The 21584-nt window shown below is 46.2% G+C and overlaps 2 protein-coding genes across 3 annotated transcripts; one reads left to right on the top strand and one right to left on the bottom strand.

The window, feature by feature from the left end:
• The first annotated feature begins 8897 nt into the window (after positions 1 to 8897).
• LOC133890328 (protein argonaute 18-like) lies at positions 8898 to 9281 on the top strand. The gene has a single exon (XM_062330734.1). It carries the CDS (start codon positions 8898 to 8900, stop codon positions 9279 to 9281), a length of 384 nt encoding a protein of 127 aa, XP_062186718.1.
• Positions 9282 to 10445: 1164 nt separating this feature from the next.
• LOC133891055 (cysteine-rich receptor-like protein kinase 6) lies at positions 10446 to 21266 on the bottom strand. Of its 2 annotated transcripts, XM_062331749.1 has the most exons (8): positions 20320 to 21266; positions 12189 to 12320; positions 11822 to 11952; positions 11542 to 11752; positions 11216 to 11453; positions 11012 to 11135; positions 10955 to 10981; positions 10446 to 10878 (listed from the first exon to the last, which is right to left on the bottom strand). In XM_062331749.1, the coding sequence occupies exons 1-8, from the start codon at positions 21161 to 21163 to the stop codon at positions 10540 to 10542; spliced, it is 2046 nt and encodes a 681-aa protein (XP_062187733.1). In that variant the 5' UTR covers positions 21164 to 21266; the 3' UTR covers positions 10446 to 10539. The 2 variants fall into 2 exon arrangements, with proteins under 2 accessions (XP_062187733.1, XP_062187732.1); XM_062331748.1 differs by having other exon boundaries at positions 10955 to 11135.
• Between the last annotated feature and the right edge of the window lie 318 nt (positions 21267 to 21584).

Below are 21584 nucleotides of genomic sequence, written 5' to 3'. Positions count from 1 at the left end.
CTTCGACAAAAAGTACTACTACTCAAGACAAGCAATATTTTTTGGGGGGCACTATCATTGTTCACATGGGTTCCTGCCTCGTTAAAAACCTCACCCCTTGGCGAAGGGGTCCCCCTGTGAGGAAAAGAGTGCAGTACCCTTACAATGCGATTACAAGAACTACTACGAAAATTAAAAATTACATTGGAGTCTCGGACTCTAGTTGCCGATCTTTAGGCGTAGAACTTGCGAAGGTTGTCTGCATTCTAGGTGTGTGGAAGCTCTTCACCTTCCATATTGGCTAGATGATAAGAACCAGGTCTCAGAGATCTTTTAACTATGAAGGGGCCATCCCATTTACTCTGAAGTTTGCCAAACGATGCTGCTGTACCAAATCTTCGCAACACCAAGTCTCCGGGTGCGAAGGTCTTTTCGGATATATTCCTATCTCTCCATTTTCTTGTCTCTTTTTGGTAAGTGGCCAGGTTTTTTGCGGCTTGCAATCTTACTTCTTCGAGGGCATCTTTCGATGAAAATTCCTCGCATTGTTCTAGTTCATTCCCGACCCTGAATGATTTCGTTTTGCATTCCTCTAGAGTCATGGCCTCTTTGCCAAATAGTAGGCGAAATGGCGTGTATCCTGTTGGTCTTGCAACCGTTGTTCTTAATGACCATAGTACCTTGGGCAATTCTTCGACCCACTTTCCTTTTGGAAATCCTTGCAGACGCTTCGCAACCCCTGCGAAGATGATGCCATTTGCTCTCTCAACTGCGCCATTAGATTGTGGGTGGTAAACTGATGCAAACATTAATTTTATGCCCAGGCCATTACAGAAATCTCTAAATCCCGCGCTATCGAACTGAGTACCATTGTCCACGGTTACTTCGCTTGGAACCCCGAAGCGGCACACAATATTCTGCCATAGGAATTTTTGTATGTTTTTTGACGTTATGCTCACAAGTGGCATTGCTTCTACCCATTTTGAAAAGTACTCTACCGCCACCACCGCATAGCGCAAATTTCCTGGGGCTGGCGGCAGCTGCCCGACAATATCGATTCCCCATCGCCGCAATGGCCAGATCGGCGGAATAAGTTGTGTCTTCGTTGTCGGTCTGTTTGATCCCTTTCCCCAGAATTGGCATTGTTGGCAACTTCTTACCAGCTGGTCCGCATCACTTACAGCTGTTGGCCAATAAAAGCCATGTCTGTATGCTTTTCCTACCAAAGCCCTTGTTCCGATATGTGAGCCGCACAACCCGCTGTGAATTTCACTTAACAGTTGTTGGCCTTCTTTCTGAGATATGCATCGCAAAAATGGTGCGCAGACTCCTGCTTTGTACAGATCTTCGTCTATAACTTTATAATTTCTTACCCTCTGAGCCATGCGCTTTTCTTCAAAGCGAAGGGTCCATGATCAGCATTTACTCCGTGTCCACCCGTAGTGTGTCGTCATGTCGGCCATCGGCAGTTTGTTGTGGCACTGTGTCAACTTCGCAATGCTGCTCTTGTGCGGCCGAAGCCCCCCCCCCCCCCCGGCCGAGGCATTGCCTGATTCTGGTACCGCCGAAGTGGTTCTGTCGGCCGAAGGTCCGACCACGGCTCTGTCGGCCAAAGGTCTGACCACGGCTGGGAGTTCTAGTAGCGCCTCCGCTCCTCCAGGTGGCTTCGCTTTCTTCTTGGGTGGCATGCCTTCGTGGGTTCGATCCCGCAGACGGCGCCAACTGTTGGGATCGGAGTCCCAGACAAGGAGGGCCTTCGGGGGTGGAGGTGGCGAAGGTCCCTTATAGTGATGTGTACTGGAAGTAGAACAGTTTTTGATTACCTTTCACGGTTACACTGTGGCTCTATTTATAGCCCGTACCCGGCGATCACGGGCCCGGTTTACATATATTACCCCCTAACCTGCTACATTCCCGGAATATCCGGGGGTAATATGGTACAAATGAGCATGATCCCATAATTACAATCGTGCCCAGGACAACTGGACCCACTGTCAAACTGGTCGTCCAACCGAAGGATATCGAAGCCCTCTTCGTCAGACCTCTTGACGAGCTGCCTTCGCCGCCTCCTGGCGAAGGCCTGGTCTTGTCTTCGCATGGTCCTAAGGACGCGGGACGCGAATTAGGGTTTCACCCGACAATCAAGATCGGCCAGCCTTCGCATGCGCCAATCCGGTGAGAAGAAAATGCTTGGACGCTTCGCATGTACCAATCCGGTGAGAAGAAGATGCAACCAGCGCGACAGCTGTCCCGCAGCACCTCCAACTAACTTCGCAGTTGTCTTCGAGTGCGGGGATGGCGGGAGATGATCCCCAACATCAGCAAAGCCTCAGACACTACAACAACCACAAGGTGTGGGAACGGACACTGATCGTAGGTGACCTCATCCTTAGGAAAGCCTAGAATAAGGAAGGCTGAAATAAGCTCTCCTCCAAGTGTGAGGGACCCTACAAGGTGTTGGCGTCACCTGACCTGGTGCGGTCAGGTTAGCCATGGAGGACGACTATGAATTGTCCACGTAAAATACAATTAATCAATAGCTAAAATTCATAATAATAAATAATAATAAAATCAAAATTTTTATTAAGATAATAGATTAAGAAGCACCTTGTAGCTCAATATCGTCGCATCAAGCAGGCAGCAGGCATGATAAATATATTCAGATTTTGGTTTGGTTGCCTATACTTGACACATGATTTTGGTAGTTGATCAAAGCATATATAAATCGAACCAATATATGTATACAATTCGGGTATAAGTTTGGAGCATAAATAATTTTCTCTACCACTAACAATATATAATTTTCTCTACCAATATATCTCTTGTTTTAATTTTTTTATTTTGTAACTAAATGACACTAACCTCATAAAAAATCTAAAGAGACTAATTTTTACTCAAATGTTATCGTGATAAAATATTACTGCGAGACCACCTTGCTAGTTTCTTAATGCAGACGGTGCTAAAAGAGCCATACTAGGTGTCCTAGCCCCTTGTTTTTGTTGAGAAACTATTGCTACCGAGCGTAGTCCAACGGTCCCCCGAGAGCGATTGCAAAAGAAGACACAAGCGTAAGGGAAAAGCTGTCTATTCTTTATTCATCTGTTTTTCTGTATATTACAATGAGGGGTCTCCCCCCTAATATAAAGAATCAAAAACCCCTAAGAGTTGGACTCCAATCCTACTAGGATTCGAGACGGGTCCACTTCAATACGTAACCTGTTAGGTTTCCTAACACTCCCCCTTGGGCACTTCTCGCAGAATACATTTGTCTCATCAAAACTCTCCAAAAACCCAGTGGGAAAAATTAATAGAAAGAGTACATAGCTCGCGATATGGTCACACGAATTGCCTCATTAAAACCTTTTCATGAGAAACTTCAGGAAAACTCATATAAGGGAAAAAGAGTATAATTCACCCAAATGCTTCAAGTAATCTTCATGATTAACCTTGGTTACTTAATCTTCTTAACTAAGATTTAATTCTTCTTATCGGTATTATGTGAAATATCTCCCCCTGAACTATGCAACTCTCTAAGCCTCATCATCCCAATGCCACGAACACATCTTTCAAAACTAGATGCAGGGAGAGACTTAGTGAACAAATATGCAAGATTCTCACATGACTTGGAATGCATTACCTTTATTTTGTTCATTTTATGCAATTCATGAGCATAAAAGAACTTGGGGTTGATATGCTTCGTTAAGTTGCTTTTCACATATCCCATTTGCACTTGTGCGACACATGCAGCATTATCTTCATAGATAATGGTAGGGGTGTTAGTAGTGTTCAAGCCACATGACTGCTGGACGTGATTGATAACTCTTCTAAGCCATGCGCATTCTCGTGCGGCTTCATATAGAGCTATTATTTCTGAGTGGTTCGTCGAAGTAGATACAAGACTTTGCTTCGACGATTTTCAGGATATTGCAGTTCCACCACATAAGAAAACATAGCCAGTCTGTGATTTCGCTGTATGCGGGTCGGACAGGTACCCAGCATTCACGTATCCAACAAGACTTAGATTCTGATTCTTTCTGTAAAATAGGCCCATATCTTTGCTACCTTGCAAGTAGCGCAGAATATCCTTCAAGCCCTTCCAGTGTCTTTTAGTGGGCTCTGCACTGTACCGTGCAAGTAGGTTTACCGCAAATGCTATATCTGGCCTAGTGCAATTAGCCAGATACATCAGTGCACCTATTGCACTTAAGTATGGGAATTCCGGTCCCAATACTTCCTCCCCCTCTTCTCTAGGTCTATAGGGATCTTGATCTGCTTGTAATGATCTTCCGACCATGGGGGTTTTAGCGGGGAATGATTTATCAAAAGCAAACCGCTCTAACACTTCCTGAGTGTAGTTTGACTGATGTACAAAGATTTCATCTGCCACATGCTCTAGCTGCAGGTCCAAGCAAAATTTGGTTCTACCCAAATCTTTCATTTCGAATTCAAACTTCAGGTATGAACTTGCTTCTTTAATATCTTCTTCTATACCGATGATATTCAGATCATCTACATATACAGATATTATGCAAAATCCATTCTGGGACCTTCTTATGAATACACAGGGACAATCTGTGCTATTTGTGTAGCCTCGTTTTTCAAGAAATTTACTTAAACGATTGTACCACATCCTATCTGATTGTTTCAACCCATACAGTGACTTCTTCAACTGTACACTATAAAGGTGTTTATTTCCTCTATCATGATTCGACAGTGGTATTCCTTCAGGTACCTTCATATAAATGTCCGAATCTAGGCTCCCATAAAGATATGCTGTCACAACATCCATCAACTTTATTTTCAATTCTAGGTTGACTACCATCGAGATTAAATATCTAAAGGTAATTCTGCCCATCACCGGGGAATAGGTTTCTTCATAATCAACACCTGGTCGTTGAGTGAAAACTTGTGCCACTAGTCGTGCTTTGTACCTCACAATTTCATTCCTTTCATTCCTCTTACAAACAAAGACCCACTTGTATTCCACTGGTTTGATGTGGGGAGGTGTGCGGTATACTGGCCCAAAGACCTCTCTTTTGTTCAGGGACAATAGTTCAGCTGTTATTGCCTTCTGCCAGTCTTTCCAATCTGACCTTATTCTACATTCAGCGAGCGATGCAGGCTCAGGGTCATGATCTATGACTGTGGTAATTTTATTTGCGAAGTATGTGTCGACTATCGTGGTTGCTCTATTCCAGGATTCCCCTGAATTCACATAGTTTATTGCTATTTCATCATGGGCTGCACTTTTAGGTGCTTCTTCATCTTGCTCTTCATGATTTGGGGCAAGGGCCTTTAGTTTACCAGCATTGATTTCAGTGCGCGCATTTTCGCTGGTTTCTTCCTGCGTAGGAAGATTCAAATCTGGTATGCCTACTTTCTGAGGTTCCATACCATCGCCAAGTCTCAATTGGCTCCTCTTCTTTTTCCTTTGGGGCACTTTTGTGATCAGCCGTGGTAAGCTCTCATTTCCCACTTTCGCCAGACGTCTCCGGCTATTTGGGACTTGAGTAACCGGATTTCTTGTCCTTTTCTTATTTTTTGGAGCTCCTAGGATAAGATGAGGGGTACCTTCTTTTGGTACTTCTACCCTCTCCAGTGCATTGCGTGAAGGCACATGCGACTTAATCACGCTCTTCAAATCACAAAAATGATCAGGCAGATTGTTTGCTAATTTCTGTAAATCGATGATTTTCTGTACTTCATCATTTGCTTCACTAGTGCGAGGATCATGTGCCGTAATTCCTTCAGTCTGCCATATAATTTCCCGGTATTTCTCATCTAAGGGTTTATTTTCTCCCCCTAATGATGGAAAATTATTTTCATCAAAAATGCAGTCAGCGAAGCGGGCCGTATGCAGATTTTCAGTTGCTGGTTCTAAATATCGGATTATGGATACAGTCTCATAACCGACATAGATTCCAACTTTCCGCAAAAGCCCCATAGCAGTCCGCTGTGGCGGCGGTATCGGCACATAAACCATACATCCAAATTTACGTAAATGGGAAATCTTCGGGATCACCCCTTGCACTAGTTGCATAGGTGAATGGATGTTGTAGGAGGAGGGCCTGTAATTAATGAGGGCTGATGCATGCAAGACTGCGTGTCCCCAACATGTAGCAGGTAAATTACAGTGCTGCAATAACGGTCTAGCAATGAACTTTATTCTCTTGATCAGTGCTTCGGCTAGTCCATTCTGAGTGTGGACATGCGGTACAGAATGTTCAACTTTAATCCGCATGCCAGTGCAATAATCATCGAACGCTTTCGAAGTAAATTCTCCGGCGTTGTCCATTCTAATGGACTTCACTCGATGATCCAAAAAATTATTCTTGATTTGTATGATCTGCGGGATCAACTTTGCAAATGCGTGGTTACGGGTAGATAATAAACATACATGCGACCACTTCGAGGACGCGTCTACACCATAAAGTACCGAAACAGGTTAGAAAGCGGCTAAATAGGACCACAGATATCCCCCTGGATTCTGTCCAAGAATGCAGGGATTTCATCCTGTACCTTTAAGACAGATGGTCTCACTATTAATTTCCCGGTAGCACATGTAGGGCATACAAAATCTTCATGATTCGGGAAATTCTTCACATTTGTGCCATAACCTTGTGAGTTAGTAATTATGTTCCTCATCATTCTAAGACCAGTGTGACCTAATCTATCATGCCATAGAGAGAATAATTCCGCACTACGAAATACAGTCTTTAAGGTAGTGAACACTTCAGGTGCCCTAATACGAGTGTAGTACAAGCCACTGCTCATGGAGGGAAGTTTTTCTAATATTCTTTCTTCACTATCACGCTTAGTGATGTATAGGTACTCCCTATCATTTTCTTCACCAGTTTCTACATGGAAACCGTTAGCGCGAATGTCTTTAAAACTTAAGAGATTCCTTGTAGATTCAGGATACAACAATGCTTCTTCAATGTGCAAAGTAGTTCCCATAGGTAGTGTGACTGTGGCTCTTCCAGATCCAACTATGTATTTATCACTACCAGTGACAGTCATCACTTTTCCAGAGCTATTTCTGATAGAAAGGAAATACTTCTTTTCTCTTAAGATTGTATTTGTGGTTCCACTATCCACAATACACACTTCCTCCATGCGGGCACCACACATATTCTATAAATAAAGCATTCAATCATTCATATGCAAGAAAGTAGCACAAAGACTAAATACTTTATATATACTATTGAAAAAAAAATTATTTGCAGCTAAGATCCGCTCTTCTAGAGCTTACATTTATTCAATCCTCCTAAATTCAGCAACTAACTAAATAAATGGTTAATTACTCTAATTTTAGATAGAGTCTGCGAAACATCTGGCCACTTCATCTTCAATGGCTTTGTTTTTCGCTTCATTCATTTCGGCATCTACTATGGCAGTGGAAGAGGGCAAAGTGGAGGCCTCTGCATTATCCATTGGGAGGTCTTCCACTACCAGTTCTGAAGTGTTATCAACTTCCATGAGATATGCTTTCTCTTCAGAGACTGGTGCTTTGTCCACTTCTATCCCCACTGCTATGGTGAGGTGTGCTTCTGGTTGATCCTTCTTCTTCTTCCGGTATGCTTCCACAACATGCTTAGGTGCTTTGCAAATGCGGGACCAATGACCCCAAACACCGCACTTAAAGCATGTCTGGTTTTGCTCACCATAAGGCTTGACTTCTTTCTTTATCTTGCCTTTATTATCACTAGGCTTGACTTTGCCTGTCACCACTTTCTTTCCTCCCTTCTCCAGCTTCTTATTGCGGATCTTGCGCGCTTTGAAAAAGAGTTGATTGACTTCTAGTCCACTACTCCTTCCTTGCGGCTGGGATAAGAAGTTCTTGTTTATGACTTCGTCATGAACTTCATTGAGTTGCAACACATCAATCAATTCTGAATACTTCTTGTAATTTGATTGACGGTGATTGCGTGCGGACTCTGCCGCATTCGGGTGGAAAGTGGAGAGAGTCTTCTCAATTTTCTCCTCTTATGTGATCTCTTTCCCACAGAGACACGGTAGTGTGCATATACGGTGCAACGCGGAGTTGTACTCTCTGACATGCTTAAAGTCACAGAAACGGAGCCGGACCCATTCTTGCTCTGCTAGAGGTTTGATGGTGTACTTAAGGCACTCAAAACGCTTCTTCAGTGCTTCCCATAGTGCCTTAGCGTTGGTCACTGCCATGTACTCATCCTTCAGAGTGGGGGAGAGATGATGGCGGAGAAAATGAAGTGCTTGATCATTCTCATCCTCTGTGGGAACTGTTGCACTGCTTGTTCCCAGACCAATTGCAGCGCGGAGCCTCTTCGCTCCAAGTACTATCTGGACATCCGATGCTCAAGTGAGATAGTTGCGGCCATCAGCACTCAGCTCAGCGAACTCCTTGTTCGTGATGCCAACCATCTACATTTTTTTAATAACGCAAACATTACTACTAGTAAAGTTGCATCATATTGCTAAATTGAATTGCTGCAATTTTCGATATTTTCTATGCTATTATGTGAATTTTACTGAATTTAAATGCATAACAGGCAATTTAAACAACAAAATAAATACTGCATAATGGCTAAAACATATGCAAAAATCAAATTGTAGCGATACTTTCATGCAGGAAAAATATTTTCAGGATTCTCCATAAAGACCGATGTTTTATACGCAAAATTCCAAAATTTGCGTAATTTTCAGAAACCATAGGGTCTAATATGCAAAGTCAGAGCCTCTGGATAATTTTCAGAACAACCAGGGGCCTAAACGCAAAATCTAGGGGTTGCGCTTAAATACTGGAAAACCCAGGGGCTAAATGCAAATTCGGATTTTCTTTTATTTTTCTTATTTCCTACTGTTTTCACCCTTAATGGGCCGGCCTGCTTAACATTTGGGTCGGCCCGGCCCAACTGGCCCGCCTGCCAGCTCTATATATGGGGGCGGCGCGTCTTAGTGGCGGCGCGTCCTGGCGGCGGCGTGTCCTGGCGGCGCTCGCATGGGGCGGGAGCGGCGGAGCCGGCGGCGGTGGACGGCGTGGCGCGTGGCAGTGCTCGGGCAGGAGCAGCGAAAGCCGGCAGCGGCGGACGCGGTTCCGGCGGCACTCCTATAGGAGCGACGGAGCCGGCGGCGGTGCGACGCACGGCTGCGCTCCGGCGGGGGTGACAGAAGCCGGCGGTGGTGCGGCGAGGGCGGCGCTAGCGGTCGCTTCGAGCGACGGCGGCGGTGGGAGGTGCAAGGCCCACCGCAGGAGCTGGCGGGGGTGCAGCGGCGCCGCTCCGGGAGGTGGTCGGAGGGGCCGGCGTCAAAGCGCGACGTGATGCTCTTGCGTCGGGCAACACGTACGGCAAGCAACGACACGTGGCGGCGGTGCTCATGCAGGAGCTGCGGAGGCCGGTGAGGCAGCAGCGCGGCGGTGTCACGGTGGAGGCAGCCGGAGTGGGTGAAGGGGGACGACGGAGGAGGCCGTCGGCTACATGCCGGTGTTTTGCCCTTGTATTTTTTTTCTCTGTGTTGGTGGCCTTCGAGCCACCTTGTTCCTTACAAGGGAGGGCCGGCGGCTTGGCGGTCGACGGATGCGAGTCCCACCTACTCGCTGTGCGAATCTGTGTATATCAAATTCTCTAGCTACTGTTCATCGCGCTACGGGCTACTGTTCATCACGCTAGATCAATCTACAGAACGACGATCATACGATATTGCTAGTACTCGCTACTGTTCATGCGTTACCGATCAATTTGACGCAAAGAAAAACAGTAGCAACGAGTATACATACCAATCAGATCGTACCTTTCAATCCTTGCGAATGATTCGTGCCGCGTAGGGCATATAGGCTAGGCTAAAGACCTGCCCGCTTGACGACGATGTCAATGCAGTGCAGATCGGTCGTAGGCAGATTCGTTCCGCTAGCTTGTTCTCCGGCAGAGCCTCGTGCTGATAACGTGTTGAGAAACTGTTGCTACCGAGCGTAGTCCAACGGTCCCCCGAGAGCGATTGCAAAAGAAGACACAAGCGTAGGGGAAAAACTGTCTATTCTTTATTCATCTATTTTTCTGTATATTACAATGAGGGATCTCCCTCCGTATATAAAGAACCAAAAACCTCTAAGAGTTAGATTCCAATCCTACTAGGATTCGAAGCGAGCCCACTTCAATATATAATCTATTAGGTTTTCTAACAGTTTTGGCTCCTCCAAGAACACAATCAAGGTGGCCTGACCCAGTTGTGCCCCGACGATCCTCTGACGTATTACACGGCTACTGCATGCCCGCTGCCATGCGACCCGAGCCCTACGTTTCAGCAGGCGTGCAATACGTCTGTCGTGCCCTCCATGCCCAACTCTTCGATCTGGTTGAACCAAACCAGGTTCGAGACAGTCCCAAGCCAGTCCAAACCTCATCTACCTCGAACTAGTGAGACCATTTGATCTAGTTCTTGATTTATTCTTAACTGTTACTGCAGTGGAAACATAGCTCAAAATTCAGTTATACAAATGCTAGGGCCTTGCCTGCAACCCACTAAGTTTATTGCTATAATAACAATCCAATTGCCCTGAAAACATGCAAATTACTTCAGGACTCATCTTGGTTCCAGTTCTGTAATTGACACCTCATTCATTGACATGGCCTCTGACTTAGCGGTGGACTGGGAAGCTGTAGGATATGATTCAGAATAAACCCTTGAGTAGGCGCCGCTCTTGGGAATGAAAAACAATGGCCTCAATGGAGCCTGGAGAGAGACAGTGCCGCTGCTAAGCATGACGTTTACTGTTGACATCATCGGTCTATCTACCGGGTTATCCTGAACACACAATAGCCCGATATGAACACACTTCAGCATCTGTTCTGCAGGAGCATTGCCTCTCAGAGATGAATCAATGATCTCAACAATTGTTCCTGTGCTCCAATGCTCCCACACCTGCATCAAAGGCATGTGTTAGCATTTTTGCAGCAAGTTGCTTGTGTAGAGAGTTTGGGAATAATTTTAGACTTGCCAGATTTAAGAGATCAACATATTGCTCGATGTTAAAGGAGAGATCAACAGATTGCTCAATGTTAAAGGAGCTGCTTCTTCTTCTTCCAGTTAAGATTTCTAAAATCAAGACGCCGAAGCTGAAGACATCTGACTTTATAGAATAATGGCCACGCATGGCATATTCTGGTGACATATACCCACTGCAATACGAAGAGAGAGTCGCTATAGTTAATGTGCCATTATATTGTCTTCAGGGTATTTTATTTTGGACTATACTTACTATGTTCCGACAACACGATTTGTGACCTCCCATGATTGATCTCCTCCAAATAGTCTAGCCAAGCCAAAATCTGCAATCTTAGGAGTATAATCAGAATCTAATAGGACATTGCTCGCTTTCAGGTCTCGGTGAATAATCATCAACTGAGAATCTTCATGGAGATACTGTAAGCCTCGAGCAATTCCATTTATTATCTTGAATCTCTTTCGCCAATCTAGCTCCTTACTTTTCTCATGATCTGGCAGTTGAACAAGAAACCTCATGTCATGAATGTTCAATTTTTGTAGTACTTATGCTACTGAAAACAGATTATCACAAAATAGTACCAAAAAGAATGGTATCGATGCTTCTGTTGGGCATGTATTCATACACAAGCAGTTTCTCATGTTCTTGCAAGCAAACACCAACAAGCCTAACAAGATTCTTGTGTTGAAGCTTGGCAACCAAAACAAGCTCATTTTTTAGCTCTTGTATTCCTTGCCCTGAACTTTGTGAGAGCCGCTTCACTGCTATTTCTTGACCATCAGGAAGAACACCCTGCATAAGTGTGAACCTTCAGTTGTTGAAACCGAAAAACTTTATGAAGTGAAATGGTATGAGTGGCACCTTATAAACTGCACCAAAACCTCCTTCACCAAGCCTATTGCTCTCGGCAAAGTTATCAGTTGCAGCACGTAGTGTTGATATATCAAGAAGAAGTGAGTCGATGTTTTCAATGTTCTCAGGATTATTTGAATCTGTCAGAAAATTAGAAAAAACAAGTATATAGTGACAGTTTATAAAGGAACTGAGAAATTTCTGTAATATATAAACTCCTTTGAATTCACGAGTTAATAAATGTAAAATAGGCAAAGAAAACCAAGTATATGAAAGTACTATCTAATGGTGATCCCTATTAGTATGTCAAATAGCCTAGAGGTTCATTCATTATCTTGCGATCTGTTCACAACTCCAAATTGTCAAGGCAACTTACAAGATGGTGTATGCTCTCTTGCTGGTATTCTCCTCCTCAAGAAACAGAGACAAACCATAGTGATAACTAGCACTGCAGCAACTGTAGGCAATGCAATTGCTAGAACAATTCCCGTTTTGTCTCTCGTTCTTCCTGTAAACAGAAAACTCTAGATGATGACAGAATGCAGCATAACTTAATAAGAACTCAACAATCATCTGAACTACTTGGTAGAAAATTGTCATGGGTCAAGATCCAGCCCATAGCCCAATAAGACCGGCCGGCCCAAAAGCCCAACCATGGGTACTGTAGCACCAGCCGGGTTCATGCTGTTTCTTGGCCGTTAAGTAGATTAGGGTTTTTCATAACTTTCAAAATTATAATAGACTATTTAGGGACCAAGTTAGCTTTTCTATATAAAAAGAGACAAATTATCAATAAAAAGATAAGCAAGAATTAGAAGGAAAACCCTTCTTCTTGCCATCAAGGCTCCTGGCGCCTAGCCGAACCTCGTTTTCTCTCTCTCACACCGCCGCCTCCATGCGCCTAAACCCTAGCCGCCGGCGAACTCCATGGTCACCATTCCCCTCCTCTCCTCCCACCAATAAACAACCATCATTACATCTGGTATCAGAGACCACTCTGACGTCATGGATTTCGTCGGAGGATCGATCCTGCAGTCAACTCAAGATCTACATACGTAGATGCGATCGCGAAGGGCTGCATCGACCTCGACACGACAAACACGGGCCTGTTCCTCACGTGGAAAGTACCTGTGGTACTCTTCATCGCGTAAACAATACCGCGCAACAGTTCATCTGGTGAACAGTGCCCGTGTCGTTGTTCTGTCCGTAAACAATACCTATGGCTCTCCAATTTCTTCCGATCTTCATGCTCTCCTCGTCACCAATCCTACGCCTTCATCACGGGATTTTTGCAGTCAATTTGAGGAATTTCGTTGTGAATGCTGACAATGTGTCGATGAGTTGTTCACCGTCCTCAACATTCCTTGAGATCCAAAAGAGGCGCCTAAGCTTCCTTCCTCCTTACTGTGTCGACCACCAGCCTCAGATGCCTATACCAACAAGGATGATATGTAGCAGGCTGCTTCATCGCCGACAACCGTCATCCTGCCAGATGCCATCGTCCCATCAACAGCAACTTCATCGGATGTCATGACCAACACTTCTCGACGACCACTGGCAGATGAACACTCCTGCAATATCGCCTACACGTCGAACATCAGTGTTCCCTCTACGCCGATCTTCCACCCTATCTCGACACCAAGTGGTGCTGCCCATGTCTCCCTAAGTGTGCCCGACAATGACTCCTCCACCAACATCGACATTGTCCTCCACGATATTTTCTCCGATATGCACCGTGTCATCTCATCTGCTTCTCCAGAATCTGCAGAGGATGTGACCAGAGACTTCCTTTCTGCAGGTTTCGCCGTACCATCTGCTCTCTCCCATGACCTAAAAATTTTCTCTACAAATGGTCAGATCACGCACAACAAAGAACCTATTATTATGGCAGCCCCTAGTGTTCAGGAGGAACACACGGTCGTTATACAGGATTTTGTGGTGTTTGCGGTCACAACGTCCCTCACCAAGGCTTATGGCACTTCAGCAGCCGCGGACTCTCGTTTGCCATCTATGGCCGACTTGGAGATCACGCCTGGGGTAGGAGGCCCTAGGGCATCTCCAAATGCTGACCCCACAGGACTGTTACCGATCAAGTGCTTCACTAGAAAGGAGAATATGGAGATGTGGTATCTCAACATTTGCCCTCAGTGTGACGAGGAGATAAGCGACAATCATGATTGCAAACACCACTTCTTCATCGTGGTTGATCGTGACTTCATCAATAATGATCCAGACCGCACGGTACTAGCAGCAGCAGCAAGCCGTGAAGTTGCTGCAAGCAAGACCAACGACGCCCAGCTCCATGGCATGGTGCTCCACGGTGCAGCCGCAACTGTCTACAATGTTATGACGGTGGGAGCTACCAGTTCCTCAGCAACCATGACTTTGTCAACACCAAGTCGAGCATCGCTACTCCAACATCCACTTCAAGTTGCGAGGATTACTCTGTTGTCGCCTGCCGCATTCCTTCGTACACCGACGGCCACACCATTGCACGGGCGACTGATCCTGGTGGACCGAATGATGTGGTTGTCACCAGCTCCTCCATCTCCACCACGACCAATCTAGCGACCACGGTTGCTCGACCTCCATTGCATCCAGCAGCCATCAGCATTCAAGAGAAACGCACGTCTACCCTTCCCGTCCACACCATCTCTAACAAGGTCATCGGCATCGTTACGCAACATGATTTGGAGATTGTTGTTCTACCGACGATCCTGCCTACAACCATCATGTCACCAATCGCCGCCATCCGAATGTTACGCAATGCACCAACCTTCACCTGTCGGCCATTCACTGCCCTTAGAATGGTTCTCTTCGCCTACCTGCTTGTCTCATTCCCATGGGAACCAGGAGGATTGTGTGTTGTGTGCAGGATCTCCAATTCCCCTGCCCAACAGTTGACGTACTACCAGTGCGTGATAGATATCAACACCCACAAGGTACACATTAACTCTGTCTTGCAGGAATTCAACAACGGGCACAACAACGATGTATGTGGATTTCAACGACATCTCCAACACAAAACACGACGTCGTCATGATCCCCGTCTTCATAACGCTCATCGCCGAGTCTACCTCCTTCGCCTACATAAATGGTGATACAATCATCTACGCGCTCCTTCGACTCCAGGCCACCGACGTCATCATCAACACAAGGCGAATGGAGTTCTTCATCAACTGTCTCAGGCCCTGCCTCATCACGCCAGGGACCCGCATGGGAGCAGAACTCGTTCTTCAACATGAGGCTTCCTCGAGCTTCAACCATAGCCCCCACATTGCAGCATGCAGAGCTTTCCCCAATTAGCAATTCGAGGATGAGCTAAGGGTGAATAGGGGGAGAGATGTCATGGGTCAAGATCCAGCCCATGGCCCAATAAGACTAGCCGGCCCAAAACCCCATTCATGGGTACTGTAGCGGTGGCCAGGTCCACGCCGTTTCTTGGCCGTTAAGTAGATTAGGGTTTTTCAAAACTTTCCAAATTCTAATAAATTACTTAAAGGCCAAGTTAGCCTCTCTATATAAAGAGACAAATCATTAATAAAGAGATAAACAAGAATTACATGAAAAACCCTTCTTGCCGTCCAGACGCCTGGCGCCTAGCTGACCCCTCTCTCTCTCTCTCTCTCTCTCTCTCTCTCTCTCTCTCTCTCTCTCTCTCTCTCTCTCTCTCACGCCGCCGCCTCCCTGTGCCCAAACCCTAGCCGCCGGTGAACTCCATGGTCGCCATTCCCCTCCTCTCCTCCCTCCAATAAACAACCACCATTAAAAAATACATTTAACTACAGTCAAGCTTCTTTTCAAAAGATAAATAAACCCAAGCATTAAGAAGCTTAGTGCAGCTAGGCCGATACATTATGGAAAGAAACTAGCAGTGTGGCATTTGACAATATATTATTCAAGATAAGTTCCAACAGACGAAAACAAAGATAACTTTATCACACAATTTTAACTTCTGCAGCCCTTTTCCGAATTAGCAAATCTTGGACGAAACCATGGGATCGTATAAACATTTAACTTTCTATTGTGCCTACATATGCACATTGGAAACGGAACTAACCACATTGCTTTGTAGAGTCCGACCTCACCATACTAAAATAGAAAAAACATGCAGCAATGCAGAGTGCGCCCGAAATGTTAAGGTCAAGTGGGCAATTTTTGCTACATGATTTCTACTAGAGTAATTTACAAGGGTTCGCGGGGGGGGGGGGGGCTTGTGGTGTACAAGGTTGCTTTTTGTTCTCTCCGAAATCAATCATGGTTCCTACATATTTTCAATATTTTTTCACATTCCTAGACTATCAAGATGCATAAGGGCACGTACAAAGGGATGATGTCAGCTGTCTATAAGGATTGCCACCTAGGATTTCTGATGATGTGGAGGGTGTTTAATGAAGAGAGAGAATAAGATTCTTTTTGAGCAAGAGACAATCTATAGCACGCCAAACAAAACCAAATGTCATTTATTATGGGTAGAAACTAAAAGACAGTGGATTGCATGAGTTATCTTTTAAGTTGTCTCTAAGTTATGTAGATTGTGTTATAGACATCGGTTGTCTCAATTGTTGTACATGCCCTAAGGCCACTCCTAATGCTAGTATCTTAGACATTAATTAGGTGCCCACCTAAGTAAAAAGATGATGTGGCAAGTAATTTAAAGATAAAAGAGAATGAACTTGTTTCTTATGGAAGAAGCTAGCTCTTTGAGCAATCCTAGATGATTGTGAGACAATAAATTATTTTAGAAGATTATAAAAAACTAGCAAGACATATGTATTGTAACATCCTAGTTTTTAGTCAAAATTCAAATTTCAAAAATTATTCAAAAGAGATCCATTCAAACCTATTTCAAACCAAAATCTCAAAACTTTTTTCTCTTTTCTCCTCTTATTGGGCTCAATCCACCTTCTTCTCTCAACCCAGCCCACCCTTCCTTTTCTTTTCCTTTTCCTTTCCCCAACCCGTTTCTTTCTTTTCTTCGGTCGGCCCATACCTCCCTCCTTTTCTTTTCCCATGGCCCAGCTCATCCTGGCTCTCTCTCTCTCTCTCGCTAGCCCAGCCCGGCCGCGCCCCTTTCTTCCTCCTCGCGACCAGCAGCGGCGGCAGCTCTTGCTCCCCCACGCGCGCCTGAGCCCCGACAACCTCTACCGCCCGCCTACCTCTTGCTGTGTCGCCCTCGCCGACCGTGTCTCCTCTAGCATCTCTGCAAGGTCACCGCGCATAGTGCCGGCGACGAGCGCTCAGGGCCGCCGAGGACCGCTCAGCGTATGGTCGACCGAAGGTCACCGCTGCCGTGCCGCCCTACATCCTCTTCTCCCTCTCCCTTTCTCTCTCTCGCTCTCTGTGCAAGCTCGCGCGCGAGGCCACTGGCACTCGTTGACATCAACCCCACCCTTGCTTAAAGAGGTTCGCTGTGAAATCCGGCTGGTTGTCGTGCCTCTCTCTCTCCCTCCTCAGCATATAAAAGTCCAGCCAAAGCCGCTCCTCCTCCCTGCAGCTCGTCGCCCACACCGAGCTGGTAAATCCCCCTCCTCTCTCTACTCTCCATCGCCGAGCAGACCACCGTTAGCCCCTCCCCCTCGATCTCCTTGGCCGGACCAAATCCGTAGCCAATGAGCCGTCCCAATCACCGCACCGAACCCCACCACTCGCTCCATCACCCATCTCCCTCTCTCATGCTCTCTCTCGAGCTCCCCACGAGCTCACTGACCCGCAAGCCATAGCGGCTCGCCGGCGGCATTCCTCCACCCATTTCTGCAGCTTAGGAATCCCCAAAATGGATTCCCCATTCTCCCCTCGTGCCCCCGATGCTCTCGCCATCGTAAACGGCGGCCGGGAAGGCATCTCTGTTGACACTCCAGTGTGTCCGCCGCCGTGTTTCAGCGATCGAGCGGTGACGCCGCCTGTGGCCGTTCGGCCCGTGACACTGTCCATCCCGCCGTCTCCCTCTCTCTCTGTGTTAACCTGATGGGTGGGCCCAGCTACGACGCCGTCACCCTCCCGTTGTTACCCCCCTCGGACCAGAATGGGCCGCCTCGGCCCATAGGCCGACCCACTAGTTGATGAGCCCAGCTGAAGCCCATACTCAGTGAAAAGGCCCACATACACAGTAACCTTTCTCCTTTTTTCCCGAACATTCAATTTTTTGGAGAATATTCCTTGGAATATCCCCCTTTTCTTTTTTTGATTTAATTTGCCGGCCAACTTCTGAAGCTTATATCTCATCCATTTCAACTTCGATTTCGATGATTTTTTCACCGATATTTATCTAAATTCAAATACTATCTTTACATACCAGTTTCATATTTATTTCAAATTTATTTATATTTTATTTAGTTGTGTGTGTTGTTTGTGTGCTACGTTTTAGAAATCGGAGAGTTCGTAGAAGAGGAGGAGGAGGAGCCGGGAACACAGGACTTTGAGCAGGACCCTCTCAAGGATTTCAATGAAGGAAAGTCCCAATCCGTTTCCCTCGTTAATCATATTGAACATAGATTTTATCACCACAACCCGTAGCAGCCGTTTTCCACCAAATAATTGCATGATGTATTAATTGTCGGCTTAATTTAAATTGTTGATCTAGTTATGACCTATTGTAGATTAGCCGATCAAATTGTTATCACCTTGAGTATAATCTTGGTAACCCTAGGATATTTGTCTCGGCTACTTTATTTATGATAAGACGATTATCTTGTTACTAGTCTGCTTAGGACAGTAATCTTTACTGCTACTTCATGTTTAATCACAAATAGCTTTTCAAAATGTGTGAAACTTGGTATCTTGGTGTTGCGTGGGTTGTGGGATGGGAAGACTTGTTAGACAATGATAATAACTGAGAACCTGTTAGAGCTGGGGCAAATCAGGGTTTTCGTGGGAAATGGCTTGTGAGTTTGAGTGCTGCCTATGTGGCAGACTCGGTGTGAAGATGTTTTCCATGGTTCGATTAAGGATCAAGATGATGTGACATCATACCTAGTCTTTATCGTACAGCCACTCGATCCTGTATGTGGCAGGGTTTAGTCTAAACCCCGCCAGCTAGTCTACTGGTCGTCTAGAGGCAGAAGTGCAATGGGAGGCTATGGAGCAGGTGCAGGCTTGGCGACCCGGTTGGAGGCCTAGTTAAAGGTCAGGAATCCCCGGTTAGCTCCTGTAGAGGGGCTAGTGAGATGATGCTTGGGTGAGTAATAGCTTTGTTGAGTCGCACTGCCACGACGGTGGCATGTCGCTAAACTTAGCTTGTGGGTAAAGTATATCACTTTGTATAGGTAAAACTATCTGAATAACTGTGTCAACGGTCATGGACGAGTTATGGTTCGGTCATAGCAACTAGCATGTGTTGTGTGTGTTTTCTTGGAGTGTGAGTCGACAAGGTGTGCCCGTTTTTGAAAAATAGGTCTGGCAATGTGTTGTGGGTTGCTGCAGATAAAGTGTTCAACAACATTAAAACTTAGGTCTTGGTGACCTTCTATCATGGCCGAAACCCCCCTTTATTTAATAATATTGATATAATGCTTTCACAAAAACTTGTCTTATGAAAAACGAACCTTTGCATGTGCAAACTTGACAATTCCGTAAAAGTTAACCATACAACTTTATCCATGTTGATACCATATGCATGTATTTTTACCCCGTTACCGTAGGGCAAAGGTTGGGACTTGCTAAGTACATTTGTATTCACCCTTACTTGTGCTTTCAGATGACGACCCAGACTTCACTGATGCAAACGGTGGGTCATCACCGACGTAGACGGTGAGGCTGACGAGTAGACTTGGTTGTGTCCGCACCCGAATTGCCTGTGGAGTGTCGTGTTCATCATGTTGTCCCTGTTGTGCTCTCTGATGTCGTGGACTATGCTATTTATGCACTGTTGTGTAGTGTTGTATGTTTTACTAATTTGATGGAGTTATTTCACCACTCTTTTTATTGTATGACTATGATATTATCTATTGTAAGACTCTTATTTTTCAACAACTGATCCAGATACTGGTATAATAAAAGTTTTAAGCATCGGATATAACCCAGGACGCTTCATGTATCTATTGAAAACTTGTTTCTTAATATCAATTTTTTACTCTCTTTTCTCTTGAACATCACTAAGAAATAAAGTATTAGGAGTAGGCTAAGCGTGTTCTTAAGAACTAATCAATTAAGAACTAGTCGCTATTTCCCGTCAAACAAGTGGTAAATGATAGCGACGGGACTCCAGAGATGTCAAGGTCATCAAAGCAAACAGGCGTTACTAACTCTGTTGACAATCATGTAGTTCCTAGAGAATTAAAATCCCAGAAATCCAGAATTTTGTTGTTCGCTTCAAATTACTAGTTCAACAGTAGTATGCAACTAGTACGCGACAACAATGGGGAGAATTTGGGACTATTGGCCGTGCGCCGATTCATGTTTTTCTTGTGTTTTTGAGACACAAATTGTTACGTTTCTTCTCCCTGTTCTAGAATCTGAATCCAAACAAAAACATGCAAATTAGGCGAATTTTGTGTCGGACATCTCACCTTGTGGGGGCGCCGTTGGCGTCACGTTAACTGGCGGAGGAGTCGGTGCGGGCGCCGGCGCCGGCGGTGCTGGAAGCCGCAGCGTCGGGCCGCCAGTGAAGAAAGGATACACCTCGTACCTGAAATTGCACCGCACCCCGAGAAACCTGCCGCCCTGCCTCCCGCTGAGGTACTGCGGCATCATCCGAATTATATCCCCAAGACAGCTCCGGCAGTCGGCCGGCGACATGTCCGGCGTGCACTGCGTGAGCCCGTAGATGGTGGGGTTGCTGCTGTCAAAGCCCTCCTCCCCCGTGGCGAACCTCCTGGACGAATTCACCGCCGCGTAGTCGGCGGTGGCATTGAGGAGCACGCCGACTGCGGCGTCGAAGACCCGCACCGGCGAGCTCACGTTCTGCGAGTTCATGAGGAAGAGCACGTTGTCGTTGGTGGTGGTGGCGAGAAAGTTCTGGTTGGAGAAGCGGAGGTAGCAGGTGTCGTAGTAGACGGTGGCGTCCTTGTCGAAGGCGCACAGCTGCTGCGCATCCTGGAAGGCGGTGGCGACGCAGGACCCACAGGCTGTGGCGTTGGCGTCCCCGCGGCAGAGCGTGAGCGCGTACACGATGTCCGGGACGGAGCCGAGGGTGGCGGTCGCGAAGAGGGTCCGGGAGGCGGATGCGTTCTTGGGGAGCGTGGCAGCGAGGCGCTGGATGTTGGCCTGGTAGGTGCTGTTCGCCGTGTAGCTGCCGCTTTTCCCGCACTCCTGCCATGGCTCCTGCGCGTCCGCCAGCGGCGCCAGGAGGGCGGCGACAAGGGCGAGGAGGAGGCCCGCGGAGACCCCGTGGCGGCGCGCTCCCGCGGCCATGGTGCCGTGGGCCCGCGTCGGCTCGTGAGTTGTGTGGTGGTGACTGGTGAGCGGCGAAGAGGAGCAGTGAAGTCGCAGGGGTTTGGAACATGGAAATGCCCATGTGAGTTTGTGACGGGACGATGTTCCGTCTCAAAGGGAGTCACTTGATCGGTTCGACCAAGGGAAAATTCCTAGTTCAGTTTTTGACCGGTAGCGATAAAAATGAAAATGTTAAATCTCGGTATTTAGAAAATGATTTTAAAATTTTCCGATCGTAGAAGTTGGAAATGATATATCGGAAAAATGAAAACAGAAATGATAAAATTTTGCGAAAACGATCTAGACCACTTTCGATCATTTTAGAGTTCTTCTGTTTTAGGCTGAGAATTACTATCAAGAATTCTCAGATCTCCTTCCTAGCCCACCCACGGCCCAACCG

This window comes from Phragmites australis, chromosome 14 (genome assembly GCF_958298935.1).
Source record: "Phragmites australis chromosome 14, lpPhrAust1.1, whole genome shotgun sequence".
In the NCBI taxonomy this organism is placed as follows: Eukaryota; Viridiplantae; Streptophyta; class Magnoliopsida; order Poales; family Poaceae; genus Phragmites; species Phragmites australis.
The sequence above is the reverse complement of the archived record's forward strand: the minus strand, read 5'-3'. Positions and strand labels throughout refer to the sequence as shown.